At 39.6% G+C, this 23,040-nt stretch overlaps 2 protein-coding genes across 2 annotated transcripts in view; both read right to left on the reverse strand.

Annotated features, from left to right (window-relative positions):
• The window catches only part of HEATR3 (HEAT repeat containing 3), a 23,522-nt gene extending 23,024 nt beyond the window's left edge, over positions 1–498 (reverse strand). The window contains exon 1 of the mRNA XM_042027535.1: positions 335–498. The gene's annotated coding sequence lies outside the window, so the exon portion shown is untranslated. The remainder of the gene's footprint in view (positions 1–334) is intronic.
• A 33-nt stretch (positions 499–531) lies between these two features.
• On the reverse strand, positions 532–6,483 carry CNEP1R1 (CTD nuclear envelope phosphatase 1 regulatory subunit 1). The gene is made up of 6 exons (XM_042027537.1): positions 6,362–6,483; positions 4,119–4,190; positions 2,708–2,781; positions 2,266–2,375; positions 2,077–2,131; positions 532–1,815 (listed from the first exon to the last, which is right to left on the reverse strand). Exons 1-6 carry the CDS (start codon positions 6,384–6,386, stop codon positions 1,774–1,776), a joined length of 378 nt encoding a protein of 125 aa, XP_041883471.1. The 5' UTR covers positions 6,387–6,483; the 3' UTR covers positions 532–1,773.
• Between the last annotated feature and the right edge of the window lie 16,557 nt (positions 6,484–23,040).

Raw genomic sequence — 23,040 nt, forward strand, 5'->3', positions numbered from 1 at the left:
CGCCGCCTCCTCCTCGGGGCCGCGCTCGCCGTCGCGCTGCTGCGCGGGGTCGGCGGGGGCTCGGGGCGCCCTGCGGAACCGCCGCGCCCGGCTCTTGCCCATGGCTGCGCTCGGCGCCGGCGCGCCCACGTGTGCGGCCCCGCGCAGGCGCCGCGCCCGCCCCGCTCCGCACACCCCGCCCTGCCGCAGCCCGGCCGCACCGCCGGACAAACCGCGCTCCGACCCTCGCGTCCCACCCGAGCGAGGACACCGCGCCTACTGCGGGTGTTTCCCCAGGTCAACAACTCAAACAAGATAATTATCAATAGAAACAATTTCCTCTAAGGGCACTTACAGAGGCGGGATTGACCTGGAGGATGGAAACCTGGAAGGGGTTTCCTCTCTGGTGTCAGTATCTTAGATTTTAAGAACCACATCAAATACAGGAAATGTTGGTCCGGTATGAAAGTTACAGAGTGCAGCTATGTATTTTCTGAAGTTCTTCTGTGTTCAGTGGAGATCTGTATTTGCACAGTACAAAAGAAGATAACACCTGTTTATACCAAGATTTTATTTTATACACATTTACCTACAAAATATACAGCAGTTAAAAATAATGGATGGGCAGAAGACTTACTGGAAAAAAAATCCAGAAGACAATTCTTGAAGTTTCAACCGACAAAGTTACATCAATAGGCTGCCTTTAAAAGCCAGTCTACCCTGTAGTAGGGGTTACTGAAGTTGCAAGAGCTTTGCAGTTAGAGTCAATTTAAAGTCCAAAACATTTAAAAAGGCACCTTGAACAACTTAAACTCTTAAAACTTGACAGTTTTAGCTATTCAAAAGTTACACTTTATGCATATATCATCCACACCTTGTTGTTAACACTCTGAATAACAAATTTTGTTATTTTATTGTGGCACTCTAGATTTTCTTCCCCAAATCTGAAGTTATACATTTGCAATACTAGTTTCATATTCTGACTATCACAGCATAAAAATCCACTCAGACTGGTTGGGTGGACTTTAGATACAGTACAACCTTACAACTGGGAAGATACAAGCATATTTAAGACAATTTTAAAAAAATTAAAATCTTAAAATTAAGTGTTTTGAACCAGATCAAACGAGGAACTACGTATGACCACAAGGAAAGTGGCTGGTGCACTATATACACAACTTGACAAATGTGATGCTTGATATATTTGCGAAGTTCTTAGACAGTAAGACCAGTTTTCTCCAGCACAAACAGTCAGTCTTCCTGCGAGCCTTTAAACCAGTTCCAAAAAGAGTGACCAGGAGACAAGGACAGCTGTAATGAGGAAGTGTGCTAATAAAACATCAGGAGAATGGCAAACATTCCTTTCAATACTCTTCATGAGAACAAGAAAATCCACAGACCAGGTATTACTTTTTTCCTGAACATTGGCATCAATCTGCTATTTACAATAGCTTACAAAGACACGTAACACAAATGAGGTTTCATTTTCAAGTTCAACTTCATTGCCAATTAACATACTTCACCTGTATGTTCTGTTCTAGCTGAAGTAAAAAAGTGACACAAATACTGAAAAAGAGGTAATCAGAAGTAGCAAAAGCACTGATAATATGATAACAAAGAATTTGGATAAATATTCAAGAAAGTAATATTGCACACTTTCACTGTCAACTGTGTTAAGACTTTTACTCCCAGGCAGTGACAACCAGTCCCATTTGATTTTTTGCTGTCATACTACCTTAAAAAAGGTCATTTTTGGTTTCCATGGCAGTGGAAAAAAATGAAGGAAGACAGCCCTTATTGAACATGAGGCCTAGGTTTCAAAATTAATTTTCCAGTCTGCAAGACAGAAAACAAAATAAATAAAGTTTGAACCCTGAAAGTTGAACGAAACAATTACACTTCAATGTTATGGACAGTGCAAAACAACACACAAAACAGTACTAAGTATTCCACATTCCAGTTTTACAGACACAGAATTTGCTGAGGTATATACAAGTGCTGTTCAGAAAAACAAACTGTGTGTCTTTTTGAATTATTTCCTTTTTTTTTTTTTTTTTTTTACAAACAAGGTTTAGGCAATGAAGCACTAACACTTACATCATCACAGGACATATTATATTCTGCCAGAACAGTTCGACATCGGGCTGCTATACTGTGTGGATTGTGTCAAGGAAAGCAGCTAACACTTGAACACACAGTAAGCAACAATTAAAAAGCAATATTGGCATAGGCTTCAACAACTGCAGTAACTACACCTGTAACCTGACAAACATTATCAAAGGATACATTGATGGTGCCACCACTCTTTTATGTATTCCAGCAAAGAACAAGCCTATTAGGGTAATACAGCTAATTGTGAAAAATGGGTGATTCCAAAGTGATGTGAAAAATGATACCTAAGAAAGAAATCAGATTAGTCCCACTGCATACTTTCTAAAACACACAGAAAGTCACCACCTAGGTCGCTTAACTAAAAATAAAATACTGCTCCTAGCCGTTTCCAAGTATTTGTGAACAATTCTTTAGATAAGCATTCAGGGTACAGTATTTTGGCAGACGTTATCCCAGGACACATTCCACAACAATTCCAGACAGCTTGAGAGCTTTACTAAAAATCATCTCCCAGTTTCATGTGAGAAGCATGTTTAGCCTTTCAGTTTTCAATATACCACTTGACTGCAGCACCAAGCTATGGAACACACCACATTTGGCATTAGCCTGACCTTACCTTTTGTGTCTCTGGGTCTATTAACCAGTTCCAAGCCCCAGTTGCTGTGCAGACTGATACCACTATCAAAATCACTGATGAAGAAAAGAATGAGAGTCACAAACAGTATACCTCACTCATATTTAAACGCATTTATTTTTCAGCAGCAACTCAAACATATATTTCTTTTCTCACTTCTGAAGGAGGAAAAGCTTCTAATTGGAAAGCAGAAATGAAAATATGCAAAGAAACTTCTAATATGGGAAACCCTAAGGATTCTGTACAAGCTTCCTGGACAGAACAAGTACATATGAAAATCTAAATTCTGTCAAGTAAAAACATCCTAGTCCTTTGAAGAAACCAAAGTTATCTTTTCAAAAGAAAGTTGAAAACGATCTAACAAAAGCATAAAGCTTCTTCTCTACATCATATAAATACTTTCTTTTCAGGATAACAGGACAAAAAGTTAACACTGGCTACACACCCCATTCTAATTAAAATAGAAAGTTCCTCTTTTATGTGAATTACAAAACAAGCAGTTTGGGAAAAAACATGAGTCACTGAATACAATACAGGTTATGCAAACCTCATTTAAATATGCTTAAAAGTTTCCAGTATTTTTTTAAAATTATAACTGACAGAAAATAGCAATTTTGGAAGCCAAATGCACTCCTAAAGCAGGCATGTGTAAATTTAGCAGAACTACAAATAAATATTTGCTTGCACCCTGATTGCTCAGAAAGAAAGGGGTTTGAGGTGGTGGTTTTGCTTTTTAAGTAGTCATTCCTTCAGTTTCTTCATTCAAAATTGACCTCTCAGGAGAAAAGATACTATTTTATGTGTTCTAAAAAAGTCTGTATTCTTTGAGTGGGTAAAAACCAGCAAAGTCTCAAAACAAAACAAAGTTGTGTGTTTCTATCACAGGGTACTAATCCCAAAGCTAGCAACATTTCTGTGGTATTTTCTGCCTTTCCCTCTCCTTCAAACTTTCCTGTCACAACAGCTGCCTTTATGGCACACTGCTGTAACTTTTTCACCTTCAGTTTTACAGGGACTATCTCACCTGATCATATTTAGTTTAAATAACTGTAACAACTGTCTGGAAAGTCTCAGCCTTGAAGAAAAAAACTTCAACAAAATAAAAACCAGAATAAAACAGCAACAAGCACAACAACTTATTGTTCCAGCTATTTCCAGAATAATTCAGCTTTGAGCCAATTCAATCTTAACCTCATTTTTCTAACTCTGGCTAAAGTATTAGTTTATTATCCTGTATTAACTTGTTGCAGAGTGTTCGAATGTGTGCCACAAATTTTAAAGCAAGTCTAAATACAGATTTTTCTTTGGCAAACCTAAATAGAAGATACACACTGGTAAATCTAACAAGCTTGAAAGACAGAATCCTATTTATTGCTTGGAACATCAAACTTACTTCTCCAACGTCCTGTAGCTGGTTGCAAACATGCAATGTATTCAGTAAGTCTTCTTTCAAAAGCTTTGAGATCTGGGGAGGATGTATATCAAACATAATTAGATCTTCATCTACTTAGTAAAACTTCAAAGTAGAAGATAAAAAGAATTCACTTTCCCCCCATGCACACCCAATTCTTAAACAGGCAGAGAAAACCAATGCAATGATCATTTATATGCAATGAAAGCCCAGTCATAGTAGCATTACTCAACTTCAGGTAGAAAGTACAGTGTTAATCTAAATGCAAGAAACATTCCCACTTACAAAAAAGAAAAATCAACACAGTTGAGAAATCACACTATTTCAGACATCTTTGTAAATACTGAGTTAAGATTTATAGTAGCTTAAAGTGCCTCTGAAAACAGAAAGAAAGTATCACATTTTGAAGTATATCAGGAAACCATTAAGTCCTATAATCAATATAATGGCAATTTTTTTAAAAAAAGTTGGCCATTTGCTTCTGTTCAAGGGATTATTTGTAGTAATGTGGCTTTGTTTACTTTGTTTTGTAGAAACTTTGTGTGTCATATATATGCACACACATATGCAAAAAATCCCACAGCAAACACCAGTCCAATAATCTTACTCCAGTAACTTCCTTTTTTTTAGATAGATCTTTCTTCTTATTACCATCATTTTCCCATGGTTTTTCCACTGAAATTACTGCTAAATCCATTTCAAGTTGATACTCCTAATTGTCTCCAAGGAGCTGTTTCACCTTAAGTCCAGGTTAGATTTACACTTCCGTTCAACAAGGTCAATATCTGACAACATTCCAGTCAAAACTAGAATTCTACCTAGAGTTAAATTTCAATTAGGATCAACTTAACTTTCAGCTAAAGTCTCCATCAGTATCAATGTGGAACTTCAACTTCCAACTATTACTATATTAGTTATCACAATAAAGCAAATGAAGAATAAGCTTAGAAGAAATAAATCTATTATGATCACTACAAAAGCAGTCTTCTAAACTGTGAATTTATTCCTAAGTGGTTTGCATGTGAATTTATGGGGGAAGATTACAGCATCTTGACTTCAGCCACAGAACAGCTAACTAGTCTTAATTACTGCCAAGAACACAGTAGTTAATGGCCTGTCCTCCACTTCCCTTCTGGGGAAGTTAAACCACTGCCGGCAATTATAGCTAATTAACAGTTCCCTGACTAGCACAAGCCCCTCCAACTAGTCACTGAAACGAGAGGGGGAACACAAGGCACCATATAAAAACCTGCTCTTTGAGAAACAGCACCCTGAAGGCATTAAATCAGGCTATTGACACCAAAGCTCTCAAGAAAACACTCATGTAACGCAGATATCACTGAAACAAAAAATGAAAAAAACTCTTTTCAGAAAAAAAGAAAATTGAAGTTTTAACTTATTTTCAACTACGCACATTCCAAGAACCTTCTCTGAGTTGATCCCTTTGGCAGCTGTGACTAGCAGGGCACGCTTCTGGGATCCCTCAGCTTGTACAAGCACAGCAACAAAGCCGTGACAACGCCGGACTATCGCTTTCTGTCGACGTTGCCTACTTCTAGTACCAGCTACAAAACACCTGCTAATTCCGAAACACAGGTGCATTTTTAAAATCTCTACCAGTCTTTGGACACTACAAACTCTTTCAGGGTTCTGACATCCTGTAAGCTGTAACTTCAAAGAACTAGTAACGCAAACCATCAAGTGTCTCCAGACAAGAAGCGGCTATTTGAGGTCGCGTTCTTCAAACGCAAGAGGAGCCCTGGCACAGTGTAACGCCTAGTGGGGCTCAAGAGCTGAAAGAAACGCGTCTCACGCAAAAAACCCTGAGCGGGGAAGGAGCTCCCAGAGCACAAGAGGGTTTTCATCAGCTACAGCCGAGCAGCGGCACCGAAAGGAACCGCGAGCACTCCCTTCTCCCAGGGCAGGCAGCAGCCCCTCAGCACAGGCCCTCCCGCGGGCCCTGCTCTCCGGGCCGGCCGGGGAGCAGCACAGCCCGCCCCGAGCGCGGGACGCCGAGGTGGCCCCGGAACCCCGCCCCAGCTCGCCTGTCTGGGCCGAGGAGGAGCGCCAGGAGCGCGGTGCAGAGGGAGCCGAGGCCTCCCGCGGCCGCTTCGTCCCGCTCCGCAGGGATGGGGCAGCGCGCTCGGGCAGCCCGGGCACAGAGCCGGCAGCTCCCGGCTCGCCGAAGAAGCAGCTCCGGGCTCGCTCCGAGCGGCCGCACTCACCCTCAGCCTGGTCCAGGGAGTTCATGGCGGGCGGGCGGAGCGGCGCGCACCGGGCGGAGCACCGAGCACGGGCCGTTCCCCCGCGGCCCCGCGCACCGCCCCGCCGGCCCGGCCCCGCAACAACGCCCCGCGCTACTCGCCCGCCGCGCCGCCCGCAGCAAGCGCGCCTCGCATTGGCTACCGGCAGGGAAGGGGCGCGGCGCGGCCGGCTCAGGGCGGTGGCTGTTGTCACGCAGCTGTGTTGACCTTTATTTATTAAACAGCAGCTTCGCGGTTTTTTTTTCTTTTTTTTCGCCTCCTAACACTCTCGCATGACTTGAGGGAGCTGTTCAATATAAGCGTCTCGGCAGAAAATAAAATCTAGAAAAGATACAATATTATCCCTTCCAGACAGTCCAGGGTCAACTTCTAGGCTTGTTCACTTGGGGGCTTTTCTACACCCCTCCCACTTGCAGTCACCAGACAGCACTCCGGCACAGCCAGGCTGCTCACCTGGCTGCTTGTGAGAGCATTTCAGGGCACAGATTTAAAGGCTGCTTTTGAAAACAGGTCCACCAAGACTGACCTATGATCTCCCCAGTAGGGCCAGGCAAAGCTCTTGCAAGCTACAAGCACAAGCAGTAGGCTGAATATCCCACACAAGCAATTACAGTTCATCGGGGTTTCTATGCAGGAGGATGGCACTGGGCCATGAAGACCATCTGCCTCTGGGTGTGCGGTCTGTATCTGTGTTAGGAGAAGGGGTGCCAGGTGTTTCCACACATCACCCCTTACCCTTCGTCCCTTGGGTTTATTGCCGCAGGAGCGGTGTGGCACCAGAGGGATGTCTTTGGATAGGGACAGCAACAGTGATGGTGTCCCTGCTGTGCTGCCAGTGGTAGCGCTGCTCGTCCCGGCTGTGCTCCAGTGGTAGCAATCGTGTACTGGATGGCAACGGCTGAAATAGTGGCCATCCAAAACTGGTGCTGAAAGGTCGGGTTTCTTTGCCCGTTGTAAGTGTCCCATTGAACATACAGGGATCAGCCATCATGACCCCACAGCCCTGCCTGCTGCTGGCCCAGCTGGGCTACAGAGGTAACTGAACTGGTCTGTTTTCTAAATGAAAGCTTTCTGAGTTACCGACTGACACGATTAGTGAGCTCTCCAGGGACCCGGGCTCTCTGCACTGCCATCTGTTTTCAGCTAACTGGTACTGGAGCCTGGATTGCATTTTGTAGTCCAGTAAGAATTTTGTGTTGCTTAAAGCAAAGGAGCTGCAGTGCTCTCAGGAGTTGGAATGTGGTGTAATTTCTCTCCTTCTGTTTCTTAAAAGGAACCTAGAGAAATCATGAAAATATGATTTATAGTAATTTTGCTGTCATTGGTTTAAGCATAATTACAAAAGATTGTGTTTTCTAGAAATTCATACATTACTTTTGCTTTGGTGATGGCTCACTGAATGTAAGTGATGGCCTATTATTTTCTTAATAGTGTTCGAGTCCAGCTCATAGTTTTGCCTAGTTAGTTTACACCAGTTTTGCCAGTGTAAAAACTAGAAGAAACACTAATGTTTCTTGTTGGTGGTTGGAATTATGTCTGCCATGTGGAAAGGCTGAACACCTCAGTGGTGTTTTTTCTGGCTGTTGACAAAGACTATAGCAGATGCTAGCACTGGAGTGTTTCACTGAACCAAAAGACCAGAGTGTGGGAAGAAGATGTTTTCTTCGTTACTAAAACTGTACTCTTGCAGTTTGTAGAACCTTAAATTAATCAGACCCCAAGAAACTGGATGCTGCTCTGAAATGTGCAGTTCTCTGCATAGCCCTTGTAGATTTCCAGCATCCTGAAAGGATCAGAAAGTTGTAATTTGTATTAGGCTATTTATACTTCTGTGAGCTTGCTGATGTACAGATCTCCTCTGGTCTTTTATGTTGCTCCAGCTATTAGGTTTATATCTGAACAGATACAGATCTCATAAAGCTCTTTTTTATTCAAACTTTGATGATTTGTGACACTTAGAGGCTGAACCTACATTAGGAAAAAAAATTGCAAGAGCTATAACCCTTGAGATACTTAAGTAAATTATAATTCTTTTATTGTTTCTAATGTAAAGCTTCTTGGACAGTTAAAAATGTTTTGGGTTGTCTTTTTCCCCCAAATAGATTTTACTGTCTTCTGTACAATTCTGTTGACTGGCCAAGATAAATGAGGCAAGACAATGTAACTGTCATCACACTACAACCATAACTTGAATAAACTGTTTCTTAGGGTTAGTGCATCGGTTAATAATCCTTGATACCTTTTTCTGCCAACGCCTGTGAAGCCTTAAAATTAACAGCTTAAGGAAAAGGGCTCAGTGTACATTTGGATTGCTTCACAATGCTGAGGTGATTTGAAGAACCATGCTTTGTCAGTTTAGAGTGCTACCTCAAGTATCTCTTCTCGAAGGTGCAAGGGATGCATTTTCCTGGGTTTAGCATTTTTAGTATCTATTTCTGGTTCTCACAGCTGTACTTGGAGCATAATGTGAGAGCATCTGTTGGCAGCATCTGCTATCAGAGATAATTAGGATGGGTCACTTGTTTCTTAGTTTGATTGCTTTTCCAGCCTTCTGCATTTTTTAGTCTACGTATCCTTTCTCCTACTCATTTTCCTCTGAACAATCCCTCCCTCTTGAGGCAACATGTTATTTCAGAGATATGTGGTGATGTTTAAGGCTGTTGCATATTCAGGATTTTTGAATTTACTAATCCTGTATTTTTATAAATCTGTTTACTGTAGTAACTGCCTTCCAAGTTTGAAGAGTATAATCCTAACTTGCATTTAGTGATACAAGGATAGTGTTTAAATGCTTTATATTCGTCTTTTGAGTACATTTTGGAAGCTTAAAGCTTAAATCTTATCAAGAGACTGTCCTTTTTTTCTTTATTCTATCTCATTTTCTCTGAAAAGTCTTTTACTTATCTACAGTAGTGCTGGGGTTTTTCTGCAAGAGGATCCATATTCAGGACTTCTTGGTTTAGACAACAACAACAAAAAAATCTGATCAGAAAACTCCATTACTTTTTTTTTTTTTTTTTTGGTAGCAGGCCTATAGAAAATATTTTAAAGTTTATCCTGGAAGATGCATATTCTGTAGAAAAGAGAATGCCTTTTGTAAGACATCTGAACGAAGTCCAGAGGATCATCTCTACACAATATAAGTACAGTGTAGAAATACAGATTTTGTTTGTGTGGCTTGATGTAATAGAAGATTCATTTTCACTTCTTAGAATTGTAGTATGAAACTTGTTCTGCCACACTGAATATAAGTTATGGTTTATATAAGAGAGAGACTATAACTGTTTGAATTTTGGTAGTCTGAAAAGCTAATTTGTGTTCCTTTGCTCTTTTTCTGCAACTGGAGTGAGGTTTTTATATACTTCTAGGTACTTACAGCAGGGGTGGTAAAACTTCACTGTCATAACACTTCAGAAGACAGACTTCTTTCATTCAGGATAACTTAATTCCTTATTTAGCGTATTGTTTTTCTTTACACATTTGTCACACGAGAGGCACATCAGTTTCTGAGCGAGAAATCGAATCGCTGCCAGCAAACCAATAAGAATCTGCATTTCTGATGTTTCAGTAATTTTCTATTTGTGAATCAGACCATGATACTTCTTATGAACTTGTACTGCTGAACTGGCTGTGCATTTCTGTTACTTACTTACTGTGCTGAATTGGCTTTTACTCAGAAATTAGGCCCTGCCACCCCGAGCCCCTCTGATAACTGAGGACCAGCTGGAATGCAAGGGGATTTATTTTCTGCCAAATTTACTTACACTTAGCACAAGAAACTCCCTCATCAACTTCTTGTTCACTTTTTTGTCACTTTTTAAAATTAGGATATGGATTCTGGCTCAGTCTTGAACCATATGTATTCAGCTTTTCCATTTTCTAGTCCTTCCCATTTAAATCCCCAGTAGAGTCTTCTCAGCCTCTTATTCCCTATGTTCTCCTACACATTGTATTTGGTTTTCTAAAAGCTGTCAGGGAACAGATGTATTAATCTGATTTTTCTTTGTTTTCAGACTGCTTTAGTCCTTCAAATGTCACTCCTGGTATGAAAATAGAGTGACAACATTGTCTTCTTTTACTGACTTTCAGGTTGAAAGTGAAATGTTTAGAACAAGGACATTTTTCTTTGAAATCTTAGATTTATGCCAAAGACATTGCACCATAACAATACAGGCTCTTAGGAAAACCAAACTGTTTGTTACTAACAATGTAGAGAAGCCAAGACTAGAAGCTGGATCAGTTTCATTTCTTTTGGAGGTAGCGGTGTCATGTCTGTGCTGTGGGCAGACAGACCTTGAGAGGTGATGGGGCCGCTGTTCCTGTGTGCCTGATCATTCCCTGTGGGTATGTCCCCATCTCCCTCCCTGCCTGGCAGCTGCCACCTCTGAGTGGGGCAGCCCTTAGGTGTTCTCAGCAGCTGTGATGGGTGCAGAGCGCAGTGGGACAGGTTGTGGTGCTGGAACAGCTGCATTCCTCTGGCAGCTTCCTGAGAGCTGGCATCTAATCATTTGTTTGAACTGCTCTGCTCACAGCCTGCCTTGTGCCAGACACAGGAGTAGGAGGTTTGTTGGCTTTTGAAATGATGAGCCATGTACACTGCAGGCTTGCCAGGATATGCTGTATTTCTTGTTGTATTTCTTGTTGTTTCCAACCATGGTTTTGGGCATTTGTTTGTTCAGCCTGAGATCCTATTCACAGCAGCTGCTGTGAGGGTTGTTTGCATTCAGTTGTCTGCTTGTCCTGTAGGGTTAAAGTTTGATACTACTTTTGCAGAGCACTCATCCCTTCCAGGCTAGTACGTGCTTCTTATTAAAAACCAGCAAAATAACCACAAGCACACAAATCTGGTTACAGCTTTTATCTCACATAGCTCCATCCCATACCTGCTTCTAGAAGGGCATATTCTGAAATAACATGGCAATCCCTCTGTTAAGTAAACTTCCCTTGCTTTTCTCTCTGTAGTATTGCAGCTATACCAGAGAAGTGGGAGATAATTTCCCGTGAGGTTTTTGGTTAATCATCTTCTGAGGAAAAAACACTGTTTCTAGATAAATACAGAACCTAAATGGATTCTTTATATTTAATTATTTGTACTCAGGTTATCAGTACCTTTAAAAAACAAAATCCATTGTTAGTGCCCTTATAACTGGCAATCCTGAACCCACTTTCCTGTTGCTTCAATAAACTGTACTATTTATGAATCTGTAATCATGGAAGTTCTTACTGAACTCAGCCAGACCCATAGCACTGAATTGGTTCTAAGCAGAAATCAAGCCCGGTCACACCCAGCCCCTCTGATCTCTGAGGTCCAGCTGGAATGCAAAGGGGGGTATATTTTCCCTTAAATTTCTATTTCCTTAATGCAAAAGTTACTTCTAGATGCTGATGCTTAATGAAGGCACTTGCTGCTGTACACTTTTCAGTACCTCTTTACTTAAGGGAAAAATGGATGTAGCAAAAGCTTTAGAAGCATCTTGTGTAAGCAGAAAGTTTGGCTTAAAATGTCCCACTGTGGCTGCAAATTTTTGCTGTGACTGTTGTGATGTCACTGTACTTCTTTAGATTTTATTTAAGCAATGTCAGGAGGAGCTGACTGAGCTGCTCTAAGTGTGTTATAAGGCATTCAGTAATTTACGCAAACCCAAAGAAGGAAATCTGACCTTTTCACGTCTCCCTAGAGTTTGTTAATGAAGAGTGGTGAAGGAAAAATAGTACATTGCTTCTAGTTGATATGACACTCTTTACAAAACAAATGTAGAGTGAAAATCTATTAAATATGCTTATTTTATCAGTTTGGATTTGTCTAGCTTTTAAAAGTCTTTTCTGGTAACATAAAGTCATATTTCTTACCTTTTCTAGTAGAAATCCTTACGAAATGCACTGTACCTTTAAATCAAGGTAAGAGAAGCTTAAGCAAATAATCATATTTAATAGTCTTTAATAATAATAGTAGCTTAGCCAAATAGTGATGTAGACTCATTATGCAAATATTGCCTGAATAGAACTGTATAAATATGCTTGTCCTTTTGGCCTTTGGTATGCTGTGTGTATATTTTGCAGGTCCCCAAAAAATTGGAAGGTGGCTTATGTTGGAGATAGGCAAGGAAGCTCATTTCTGATGAATCCTACATTGGTGTCTGTCTATTGTGGGTATTTTTTCAACATGGATTTAAAAGTATTTAGGAAAGATGTTCTGTAACACAGGTGAGAAATATTCCTGGTTAGTCTCTAGTGTCTGGCTGTAGGCTGGTGGCTTTTCCTAGTCTCACTGCCTTCACCTGGAGTGAGATTTGAGTCCCAGCATCAAAATGGAAGAAAGTCTCGGAGAGAATGCTGTAAAAGTAATGCTCTGTGGATTGGAATAGATGAATGGGCTGCTCTCAGTAGAATAATTCTGAGAAGTTTGCAGCCAAGTTTAACCATGTTTCTTATGCATTTTTTGCATGTGTGACAAATATCCTCAGGGAAAAAGAAAAACAGGGGAAAACCCCCTTGCTTTAAAGAACTATTTTTATAATTTTTAGCAGTATTGTTAAACAGTAAAGTAGTGAAACTTGGTGATGTTCTAATATAGTTTTGCAGTCTGTACTGCTCCTTAATTGATTTTTCACTTGGTTGCAGATGACTGCACTAGGGGTGATTGTAGAGAGAAGCTATACATGCAGTTTTACCAAAAGATGCAGAAAGAATGAGACACCTTCTGACTGTCATTGCTGTCACCAGCAAGGAGCAAAAGGAGGTTTCTATTAAGGGTTTGTTGGGGTTTTTTTGGCTAATTCTATTACAGAGATGGTAATTACATAGGTAGGTATAACCTAGTTCAGAAGTGTGACCCTGCAAATATGTAGATAATGTTTGAAGATCATGCCTATTTAATGTTTCTGAATCACCTTAAAACTTCTAGCTAGTTTTAAAATTTCTTATGCATCTCTGAGGCAACATTTTTTGCAATATTTAATTCCCTTCCTCTTCACTGACTTCCATATTTGATGTATCTCCTTCTGATAGTCATGACTGGAACTACCCCAGAGATTCTCTGTTTTGGTTCATGGAGTGTTGCACATTTGTTGTGGTACATAATCTCTTCAAATGAGAGTTAGAAGTTCTCTGCCACTATCACAGTTTAGTGACCTATTGAAATGTTTAGGCACAGAAATCCAGATAGAACTACAGCTGCTTCAGCTGGGTTGGTTAATGTGTCTGAAATGCAAAGATCATGTGGGATAATTGGAGCAGGTTGTAAATTGACTTATAATTTTTTTAAACTATTAAATAGTGAAGCTGAGAAATTCATTTCTTTTCAGTTGTTTTAAGCCAAATATGTGGCTTTATTATGTAGATGAAACACTTTTAGAACTGCTTAAAAAAGTAGGTGTATTCCAATATATAAAATATTAGTTCTTCCTTGACTATCTACTGTGCCACTCATAATTTCAGGATCAATGTTAACAAACATTTTTGTTGGTGAAGCAAATGGAATTTGTGACTTTCATCTTTCCACATTGCTAAGAAATGTAATCTTCCAAGTTAAATGACTAAAATCAAGTTATCAGTAAAATTCTTAAAGGATAGTATTCAGCATCAATCCTCAGAATGTATGTATTGCTAGTCTTAATTTTTGTGCTATCTTCAGTATTTTTGCAAAAAAACAGGCTACTCACAAAATTACAGTAATGTCAGTGTAATAGTTCATAATAGACAATATTCTTTTCAGCTGAATATTTCCCATTATACTAGGGTGATGAGATAGAATCTGATTATAAATAGAAATAATTTTAATAGTTTTTTACTCTAGGACTAAAATGTGATCAAGTAGGAATCATTAACTAAAAATCTTCCTGATGTATATTACAGCTTCCTACTAAAACAAATACAAAATTTTTTGCATAGCTTAAAATAGAGATCACAATTACTTCCCAATTTTGTGGAAGCTGTTTCTGATCAAAAGAACACATTGTTCTGTGGGTTTCTCACACCTCAACATAGGACTTGGTACTTGTGGCTTCTGGCACATACAAGATGGCAACAGCATTGCAATGGGAAACAGTGACACAGACTTTTATATAACCAGCTTCTCTTTTCTTCAGGGGATTATTCTAGAATTACAGGCAATCGCTTACAAGAACATGAACATGAGGTGAAAATAACATATCTCACATAAGTCAGATCTCATATCTGCACTCCAAGGAGTTAAATGACTGTTTTGTATTCTTGAACAGCTCAAAGTAGCATTTTCCTCTTGCCCTGTAATCAGACTTCATTATTCTATCCAGAGAAAGTTTAGGTTGGTTGAGAGATGTTGCTTAAAATATTCTCCAATTTAGAACTGCAGTTTAAATTTCTTTCAACCCATTTAAATTTTAAACACAGATTCATTGCACTTCTGGGTAACAGAATTTGACCTAGTTAAAATGAGACAGCTTTGAAATAATTCCCTGAATTAATTTCTAACAATGCATAATACATGTAGTGATTAAATGTCTGTCCTGGATTGCTGCTTACATGGCATAAAATGCATGTAACAAACTCACATGTAATAATTAAATTATAGGAAGTTATATAGCAGCTGCATAGTTATAATTTCATTTTCTTGTGCTGATTCTATGTAAATAAATAAAAATGCTTCTTGAGATTTGTCTCTATTTGTTTCAGAACTTTTTATTGTAAATTTACAAATTTCACATATTTTCATGTATCAGGAACACAATAATAAAAATGCAGTTTCTCCTGGAGCGAAAGTAACTGCCCCCTTCTTCAGTTAAAAATACTCAGAAATTAAGAAAAAAATCTGTACAAATCCTATTATTTCGGGTGTAGATGTTTGTAAAAGTCTTTGTGTGGAATTGGGAATCTTTATCTTGTTCATGATCTAAAGTTAAAACTGATCAATAATGATTTGACAGTGGGAAGGAGAAATTACAGCTTTTCATTTGTATTTCAAATGAAGTTCATTTACTGGTTCTAAATCAAAATTAACCTCTGCAGCTACAGGAGTGCTGTGTCAATACTGAACTGAAGGCTTTAAACATTTCACTCTGTTATATTGCACAGACTTAGCAGCTTTATTTTTCCATCTGTCTGAAGAAGTGCAAAGTCGATGAAAACACCAGTTTGATAGAGCCATCTCTCTCTTCTCCGTAGTACATCATAATGTGCCTGTGCAGGATGCACTGCCTCTCATAGTTAAAGCTTTTGGGAACAGATTTTCTGAGTGTGAGCAACAGGGGTGCACCAGCGTTTCACACAAGACAGCTGATCTGGTAGGTGACTGCCTACAGTGGAAACTGTGAGATGTGCAGTGTGCCTCTGGACATTAGACTTATTTCTGTTACAAGCAGGAAAATACTTGGATTGGTTGGAGTTGAAGCCAGAAAGAGACCCTGCAACTACCAGAAGAGAGATAATAGAAGATATTAATTTTTTCCCTCTGAAATACAACTCTGAGCATCTTTTAAATCTGATGTAAGCTTGCATATACATAAGAAATAATCTGTAAATAAGTGATAGGCACTAGAGATCATAGGCTTGTGTGAAAAATGCTGCTGTGTCTATTAATGGACATGTGGATCCTGCAGTATGTGCAGATATTCTTCACAAAATTAGACATGTTCTAAGGACATATACACATGTCCCTAATGGGGAATTGCTCTCTCACAGGTTATGGTTGCAAAGTGTTTGATCATCTGCTAATGCTGTTGAGGATTTAAATTGTAATAGCATTGCACACAGAAATGCATTTAAGTTAGTGATCATCAAAATCATCAGTTAGTTATCCATTAAAATAAAACGCAACTCTTGGTTTAACAGGATTCAATAATATAGTGGTACATAAACTTATTTTGATTTAAAAGTTTAAAATTCAGCAGAATACCTCAAAAAAAGTCCCCACCCAACAGCATATGTAAATTACAGACTTGGAATATCTGTATCATTTTGTCTGTAGAACTACTCTACAGAAAATTCTTGGGTCTCCTTGTGATAAGGGGAGAGTGATAAGGGGATAAGAGGATAGTGATATTCTTGCAGGCTTCTACTTGTGCTCCTAATTTCTTTTGAAGAGTTGCTCACCACTTCTGTTCATTTAGACTAAGCCTTATTGAACAAACTCATCCTTCACCTGAAGACACAATCTGATGAGGATGCAAGGCCACAGGCAAGCATTGCCATCCACACCTTAAGCACACCTTCACTCCTCTGCTGCCAAGCAGTATTGCTGTCGTAGGCCAGTCATCCCTTCCTAAGGTTAAACCTTGATTTGGGTGAAAGGCTGTCAGGGGTTCTTCTTCCAGCACTCTTTCAGTTTTGTATTTCAAAGTAATTAATTTTGTTTCCATGACTGACTTGATCACTTGCCACAGTACATTTACTCATAGAAGTAGAACAAAACATAGTAGATACTACATGAACTGCAATCAAGTAGATGGGTGAGATATGGAAAAATCTGAACTTGCAAATATTTGGCAGTGATCAAATAATAGTTGAAAGAGTGGAACTCAGCCATGCTATTTTCAGAGCAAATTTTCTGTGAAAGAATTGGAGAGTAGGGGAGTATACTATTCTTTATCTAAAAATGAATTCGTTCTAACATTATAAAAGCATAAGAACATAAAGCTCATCTTTCATGTCCTTAGTCTGAAATCAGATTCAGCTACTGTCCTTGCATCTGTTTGAAGTTGGTATGGGTTGAGGTGAACACCTGGCTATTTTAGAAAGGCTTTTTTTCCTCCCCTGTTGTGAACTTTTCCCATTCTACAAAGCTTTCTTTTTTAGTTACCAAGTTGGTTGCAATTCTTTTGAGTTTCTGAAGCTCGTGGGAAACCAAAAGGGCAGCAGAAACGGTGAGGGCGGTTCAGGTTTTAAACATGAATATTCTTGGATGCATAGGATTAGAGTATAGTGTTTTGTTGTAAATTAAATACTGCTTTAATGATTGAAAATGATGGGGAAGTCAGCAAAAAATATTGTAACATCTGCTTAATGGGATTATTTTCTTTTATTAAATGCTGGTGTGAAAAGAAGCTACATGTACACTCTTGACAGCTATTGATGTGCTGAGTCTGATTCCTTGGATGAATACTAGGCACAAACTCTATCAAAACTAGTGACCTACATTATGGTCATGGATTAAATCCTTGCTTAGAACCAGCCTCAGATGACATCTGTTTGTCATGAAATAAAATCTGGCTTTAACTTTTCATGCCAATTGCACTTCATTTGTCAGTTTGTTTTAACTTGTGTGTGCAGGTTAACATTAATATCAGAGAGTTTGACTTTGTAGTGTGCTCATGCTATGATTAGTAACACTGCAGGCCAGTGTGCTCTGTCGTTAATACCTACGGGAGGGTTGGACTGGTGGGTCAGTGCCTGTACATCTTTTAAAGTAGGACACTGAATGAGAGAGGCCAAGGTGTTTGCAGCTGTAGGGGTATGGTGCCACTGCTTTGGCTGCAGTGCTCATTTCTAGACCTGCTTTCAGTTACCTGTTTTCAGACATTTCTTAAGCCTAGTGGTTTTAGACCCTCACAGTTAAAAGAGTGTCCTGTGCAAGCAAAGGTAGATTTTACTGTTTGTTTCAAAACAGTTGACAAAATGCAAAAACTGTTTCCAAACAGGACTGTCAGATGCAAAGGATAATTCTTGACCTCTTCTTCTAGCACCTGCTAAAAAGGTTTGGACTTCTGGGATGTTCTTGACATCAACCTGCAAAATGGCGACAGCTTGGAGGGACACCTGGCCTTTTGCCACCAGGTGAGTGACAAAGCCCTGTAGCTGTTTGGTTTAATAACTGTAAATCAATTCTAGTTAGAACCTGATGCTGACAATGACACATCTCTTCTACCTGGAGAACTTAATAGAATTTAAATAATGAAAACAAAGCCATTTTTCTTCAAGCCTGTGTCAGCCTGAAAGGTACTGTTTCTATATGGAAAATAATTAGATCCTTCCTTCCTTCCTTCCTTCCTTCCTTCCTTCCTTCCTTCCTTCCTTCCTTCCTTCCTTCCTTCCTTCCTTCCGAATTCCTTCCTTCCAAATTCCTTCCTTCCTTCCAAATTCCTTCCTTCCTTCCTTCCTTTTCTTCCTTTTCTTCCTTTTCTTCCTTCCTTCCGAATTCCTTCCTGCCTTCCTTCCTTTTCTTCCTTTTCTTCCTTTTCTTCCTTTTCTTCCTTCCTTCTGAATTCCTTCCTGCCTTCCTGCCTTCCTTCCTTCTCCTTCCTTCTCCTTCCTTTCACTCTACCCCTTATTCAAAAATCCACCACCGTGTGTTTATACTAGAAGGGACTAAATAACCAGTTTTCATGACAAGCATTTAATTTACTAATAAAACTTCATGAGTTTTTGTGGTCCCTCTGACCTTTGTCATTCCTGTCCAACCATGGGCATCCATGCAACTGCCTGATTTTTTCCCTTTCAGGGTGGGACACCACAAGGACATGGAACACACCAAAGTTTATAGCAAATCATTAGGTTTGATAATACAATAAAATGAAACACTGAGGTGGCAATTAACCTTTCACTGATAAAAGAGGGGATTGATTTTTAGATGTAAGCAGATGTGGGGAGGATGACCAAATATAGAAACTACAACTGTATTTGTTATATTTTGTCACAGCCATTTGTGTTAAACCAGTACAGCACCAACAGGGAGCTTTAGCCAAGAGGACACTGCTGACAGCACTGGCAATAGTGGAAGTTCTGTAACCACCATCACACCATCTGTCACCTGTGAGAAATGAAAAATTTAAAACGGTTTTTCCATTAAAACAAATGTTCATGGATGTCACTGTTGTACCTTTGTATTTTAAATTAGAAGTTGTAAGCAGTCACAGAATAAAGTTGTGTGTTTTACACAGTTGCCACCGATTTCAGCTTGGGTTTGAACTTCATCTGACTATTCAGATTGGAATGGGCAGGTTTTGGGCTGGAAACCCAAAGGAATGGGCTGGCTTTCTCTGCATGTTGCACAGGATGGGTGGAATTTCTCTTAATTCATGGAAAGTCCCTCAGTTGTTTCTGCATTTTACCTTAGAGAGATGAAGGTGAAGAGATTGACCAAGAATTGTTGGTGCGAACTGCTCGCCTGTAAACTGACAGTTTGAAAGAGTTTGGCAGTTTTATATCAGTCTCATTAACATGCTTGGGATTGGGTATTTTTGTGTTTTCAGCTGCTTTAATTTCCATTATAAATTAAAATTATAACAGTGGGAAAACTAAGGAAAACAACTGAAATAATTGTAGTTAGAAAAGCAGTCAAGTAAGCTAATGTGAAGAACTGCCTTGATTTGTGTTACATACATTCAATCAAATATCAGATTTAAACATCTTTAACATCCATACTATGCAAATACCAAGTATACTTGGACTTAATACATGCAAAATAAATGGCAGATGCTCTGCAAAAATACTTGATTAAAATATTGCTTATAGATTGAACATAAACAAACATGCCAGCAATGCTGATCTTGAAATTTTATGTGGATTTTTCCAACTTCTGAGAGAGACAATTACTTTCATACAGAAAATAGTTTAGAAATATGGGAAGTATATGTCAAGTTACTGAAAGCAACTTCTGTAATGCATTAAATACATCGTAAGTATTACTTGCAACCATAATAGGCACAGCACCTTTTCAGAAAGGAGTGAAATTTTAAAATTATTGGAATGTCTTAAAAAATGTGAAGTAGCTTTTGTTCTATATTTCTGGAGTGTGACAGCTGTTTTTCATAATAGTGGGAGAAAATTTCCACTGGTAGTGAATAGCAAAGAACATGACTAGTATGTGTTCGTATCAGTATATCAGAGTAATTAAATATTTTTGTTCTTCTTGAAAGACAGACTGTCTAATATCATCACTCTGCATTGTGTAGTGGAGCATTTCACTGTCTAGAATGTTACACAGTGACTTCAGTATCAAGTTTTTCCGATAGTGCTTGCTGGAGTTGCTCTATCACAACTCATGTTGTCAGATGACTTTTCATTATTAAATTCGTTCATTCTATGAATTAAATCAATTCATAAATTTACTTTTTTGCCAAGAAGCAATATCAGTTATAAATCTTAGTGGAACAAAATTTCTCTGCAGTGCAAACCATAGAAAATAGTCCTGTGCTTGAGAACTAAGTGGTGTCTTTCTGTAAGACCTGCCAATTTATTTTTATCTTGCAGCTTTTTTCACTCATTCATCATTTTCATTGATACATTAACTAAACCCTTAGGAACTACCTGTCAGCCCAGAAGAAAGTAATAATGTAACTTACTATTTTTCAAGACTCTAATATCAATTTTTAAGAATTATTTGTGGTAAGTTATAGTCTAATGGTAGTGCCCTCATTGGATGATAACTAGTCCTCAAAATTATTGAACCTCACCTAACTCCTAACTATGAATTTATTTAGCTGTTGGTACTACAATGTCTGAGGGCTGCACACACTTATAAATTGCCCTGCTGGTGTCCATGTGAGATAGAAGATTGCATAGGCTTTCCCAGGGGAACCTGGAAGCTTGTTTCAGAGTCTGGAATTGAACTAATTCTCTTGAGCCCCACAGTAGGTCCTTAATCACAAAATCATTCCCCACTTCCCCCAAAGGGATTAAATGTAATAACTTGTATCATTTAAGGGCTTTTCTTTTTTAACACTTGAGGTTGAGGGTTTGAGGTGAACTTTGCTAAAGAGTTAGCTGTCATGGTGTAGAATTTCTCTTTCCAAAGGCGGGGAGTGGGAAGTTGAGATGCTGCTCTGGCACACAGGGATTGATTGGGCCCGGCTGGCCCTGCAGTGGCCTCCAGCTGTGAGTGGCACCTTGGTAAACACTAATCCTTCTGTGTCCTGAGGAAGGTGCGAAAACCAAGTATCCCAAGGAAATACAGTGAAAGACGTACATACCTGCACTGTGAAGAATGGAAATGAGACGTGTAAAAGGGAAAAGGAATATGTCATTTTAGGAGTCAGCTTGGGCCTCTGATTTCACATCTGAACAGGCAATTTAAAGGCACTATAAAATGCAAAACCAGTTTATACCTACATTTGGACACAAGTGGGGACTTCCGTGGGTGCTTACTTTTCAAGGAAATTAGATTAAATTCAGTAACTGTTTGGACATGAAATTAGCGTAAAACTAAACTCAGCACACCTGTGCACAAAGGAAATCATGTTTGAAATGTCAATCATTTAAATACAGAAAAAAATCCCACACAAACCAGCCAAGTCAAACAGACAAACCCAAGCCTTGCAGAATGTTGTCATCTAAGTGAATTGTAAACTTTGAATTTATTTTCCTGAGGAAACTTCTGAGCAGTGTATGTACTTGTTTCATTGTCCTGCTATTTTCAGATTCTCACTGTAGTCTTAATCATTATTAGACAAGTAAAAATGCTTGTTTGTCCTTTGATGAGATGTTTGGGTGAGGTGTACTCTTTTAAAATTGCTTAAAAAGGGCAGTGGTCCTTAGACATTCACAGTGCTAGGAAGTGTGGAAGAAGAAAGTGATGTGCAGCACCGTACAGGTGAGTAAAGAGAAAGAAAAGGTAAACTGAGCCTTGAACAAGTAAATATTTAAGTCCTACTGCATTTTGGAACAGCTGGCAGTGCTTCCCTTAGGGAAGAAGTGCCCCAATGGTGGAGGCATGGTGTGAGGGAGGTGGACACACAGCGCTGTCTGGCATGGGGTCATCTCCTCTGCCCAGGAGTGGGAGGGCTCCAACACAAACAGCCTTAGACCTCTCCTTGTGGAAAGCAGAGAGATCAAATTCACACTTGGCTGCTTTTGCTGCTCATTCTTGAGTCACCTGTGAGTTTGTTGAGGTGCCTCTGCTCCCCTCAGAGCTGCTGGCTGTGTGTGGAGTGTGGGGCTGTGCAGAACAGCCGCCTGGCTGAGGCTGGGGTGGAGACGACAAACTTTCTCCATTGTCTCTCTTCAAACCTTTGTGTTACACCTTAGGATGGGAATAAACCCGAAGTCTGGCCGGCATCAGGGCCCACAGGAGGGCTGCTGTGGGCAGAAAATGGCTCTCAACACATCCTTTGATCAATCTGCTGTTTGTTTTCCGAACTGCTTAGCTGGGCAGGAGTCACTTGAGGCCTACAACATGTTTTACCAAGAAGAAAACATACCAGATGAGATTTTAACCAGAACCCTGCTCCAGTGATCAAGTAGAAAAAGAAAAGATAACTTTCATCTATAGTTAAGGCTGACACATGGCCCAGAGTGCTTGAATTATTGACTGCTCTTCATATTGCCAGTAGTGCCATTGATTTACAGTTCCTCAGGTCTCACGTGGTGATATATTTTAAAGGCACTGTATTTCTCATCTTGCCCTCTTACATCTTTAGCAGGATTTACTTTTCTGACAGAAAACTTGTATTTAAAATATTTTTCAGACAAACACCAGTGCTATTCTGACCTGCTTCTGAACTCAAATATTGTATCTATACTAAATGAAAATGTTGTTGAACTGTAGTCCCTCTGCAAAGGCCAGGTAAAGTGTGAGTAACCAAGGCAGGAGAAAGTGACTTCCTTGTTTAAAATGTGTGTTTTGGGGCCTAGAACTTTTTTGCAGTGTACCGACATCCTAGCTGCATCTCAGCCTGATGCTTGCCCTGGTGCCATATACCTAACATGACAGAGGCAGGACGAGGAGTGAA

The sequence above is a fragment of the Corvus kubaryi genome, unplaced genomic scaffold (assembly GCF_017639235.1).
Source record: "Corvus kubaryi isolate FWS band 111438036 unplaced genomic scaffold, C.kubaryi_AGA036_p1.0 37300, whole genome shotgun sequence".
Lineage (NCBI taxonomy): Eukaryota > Metazoa > Chordata > Aves > Passeriformes > Corvidae > Corvus > Corvus kubaryi.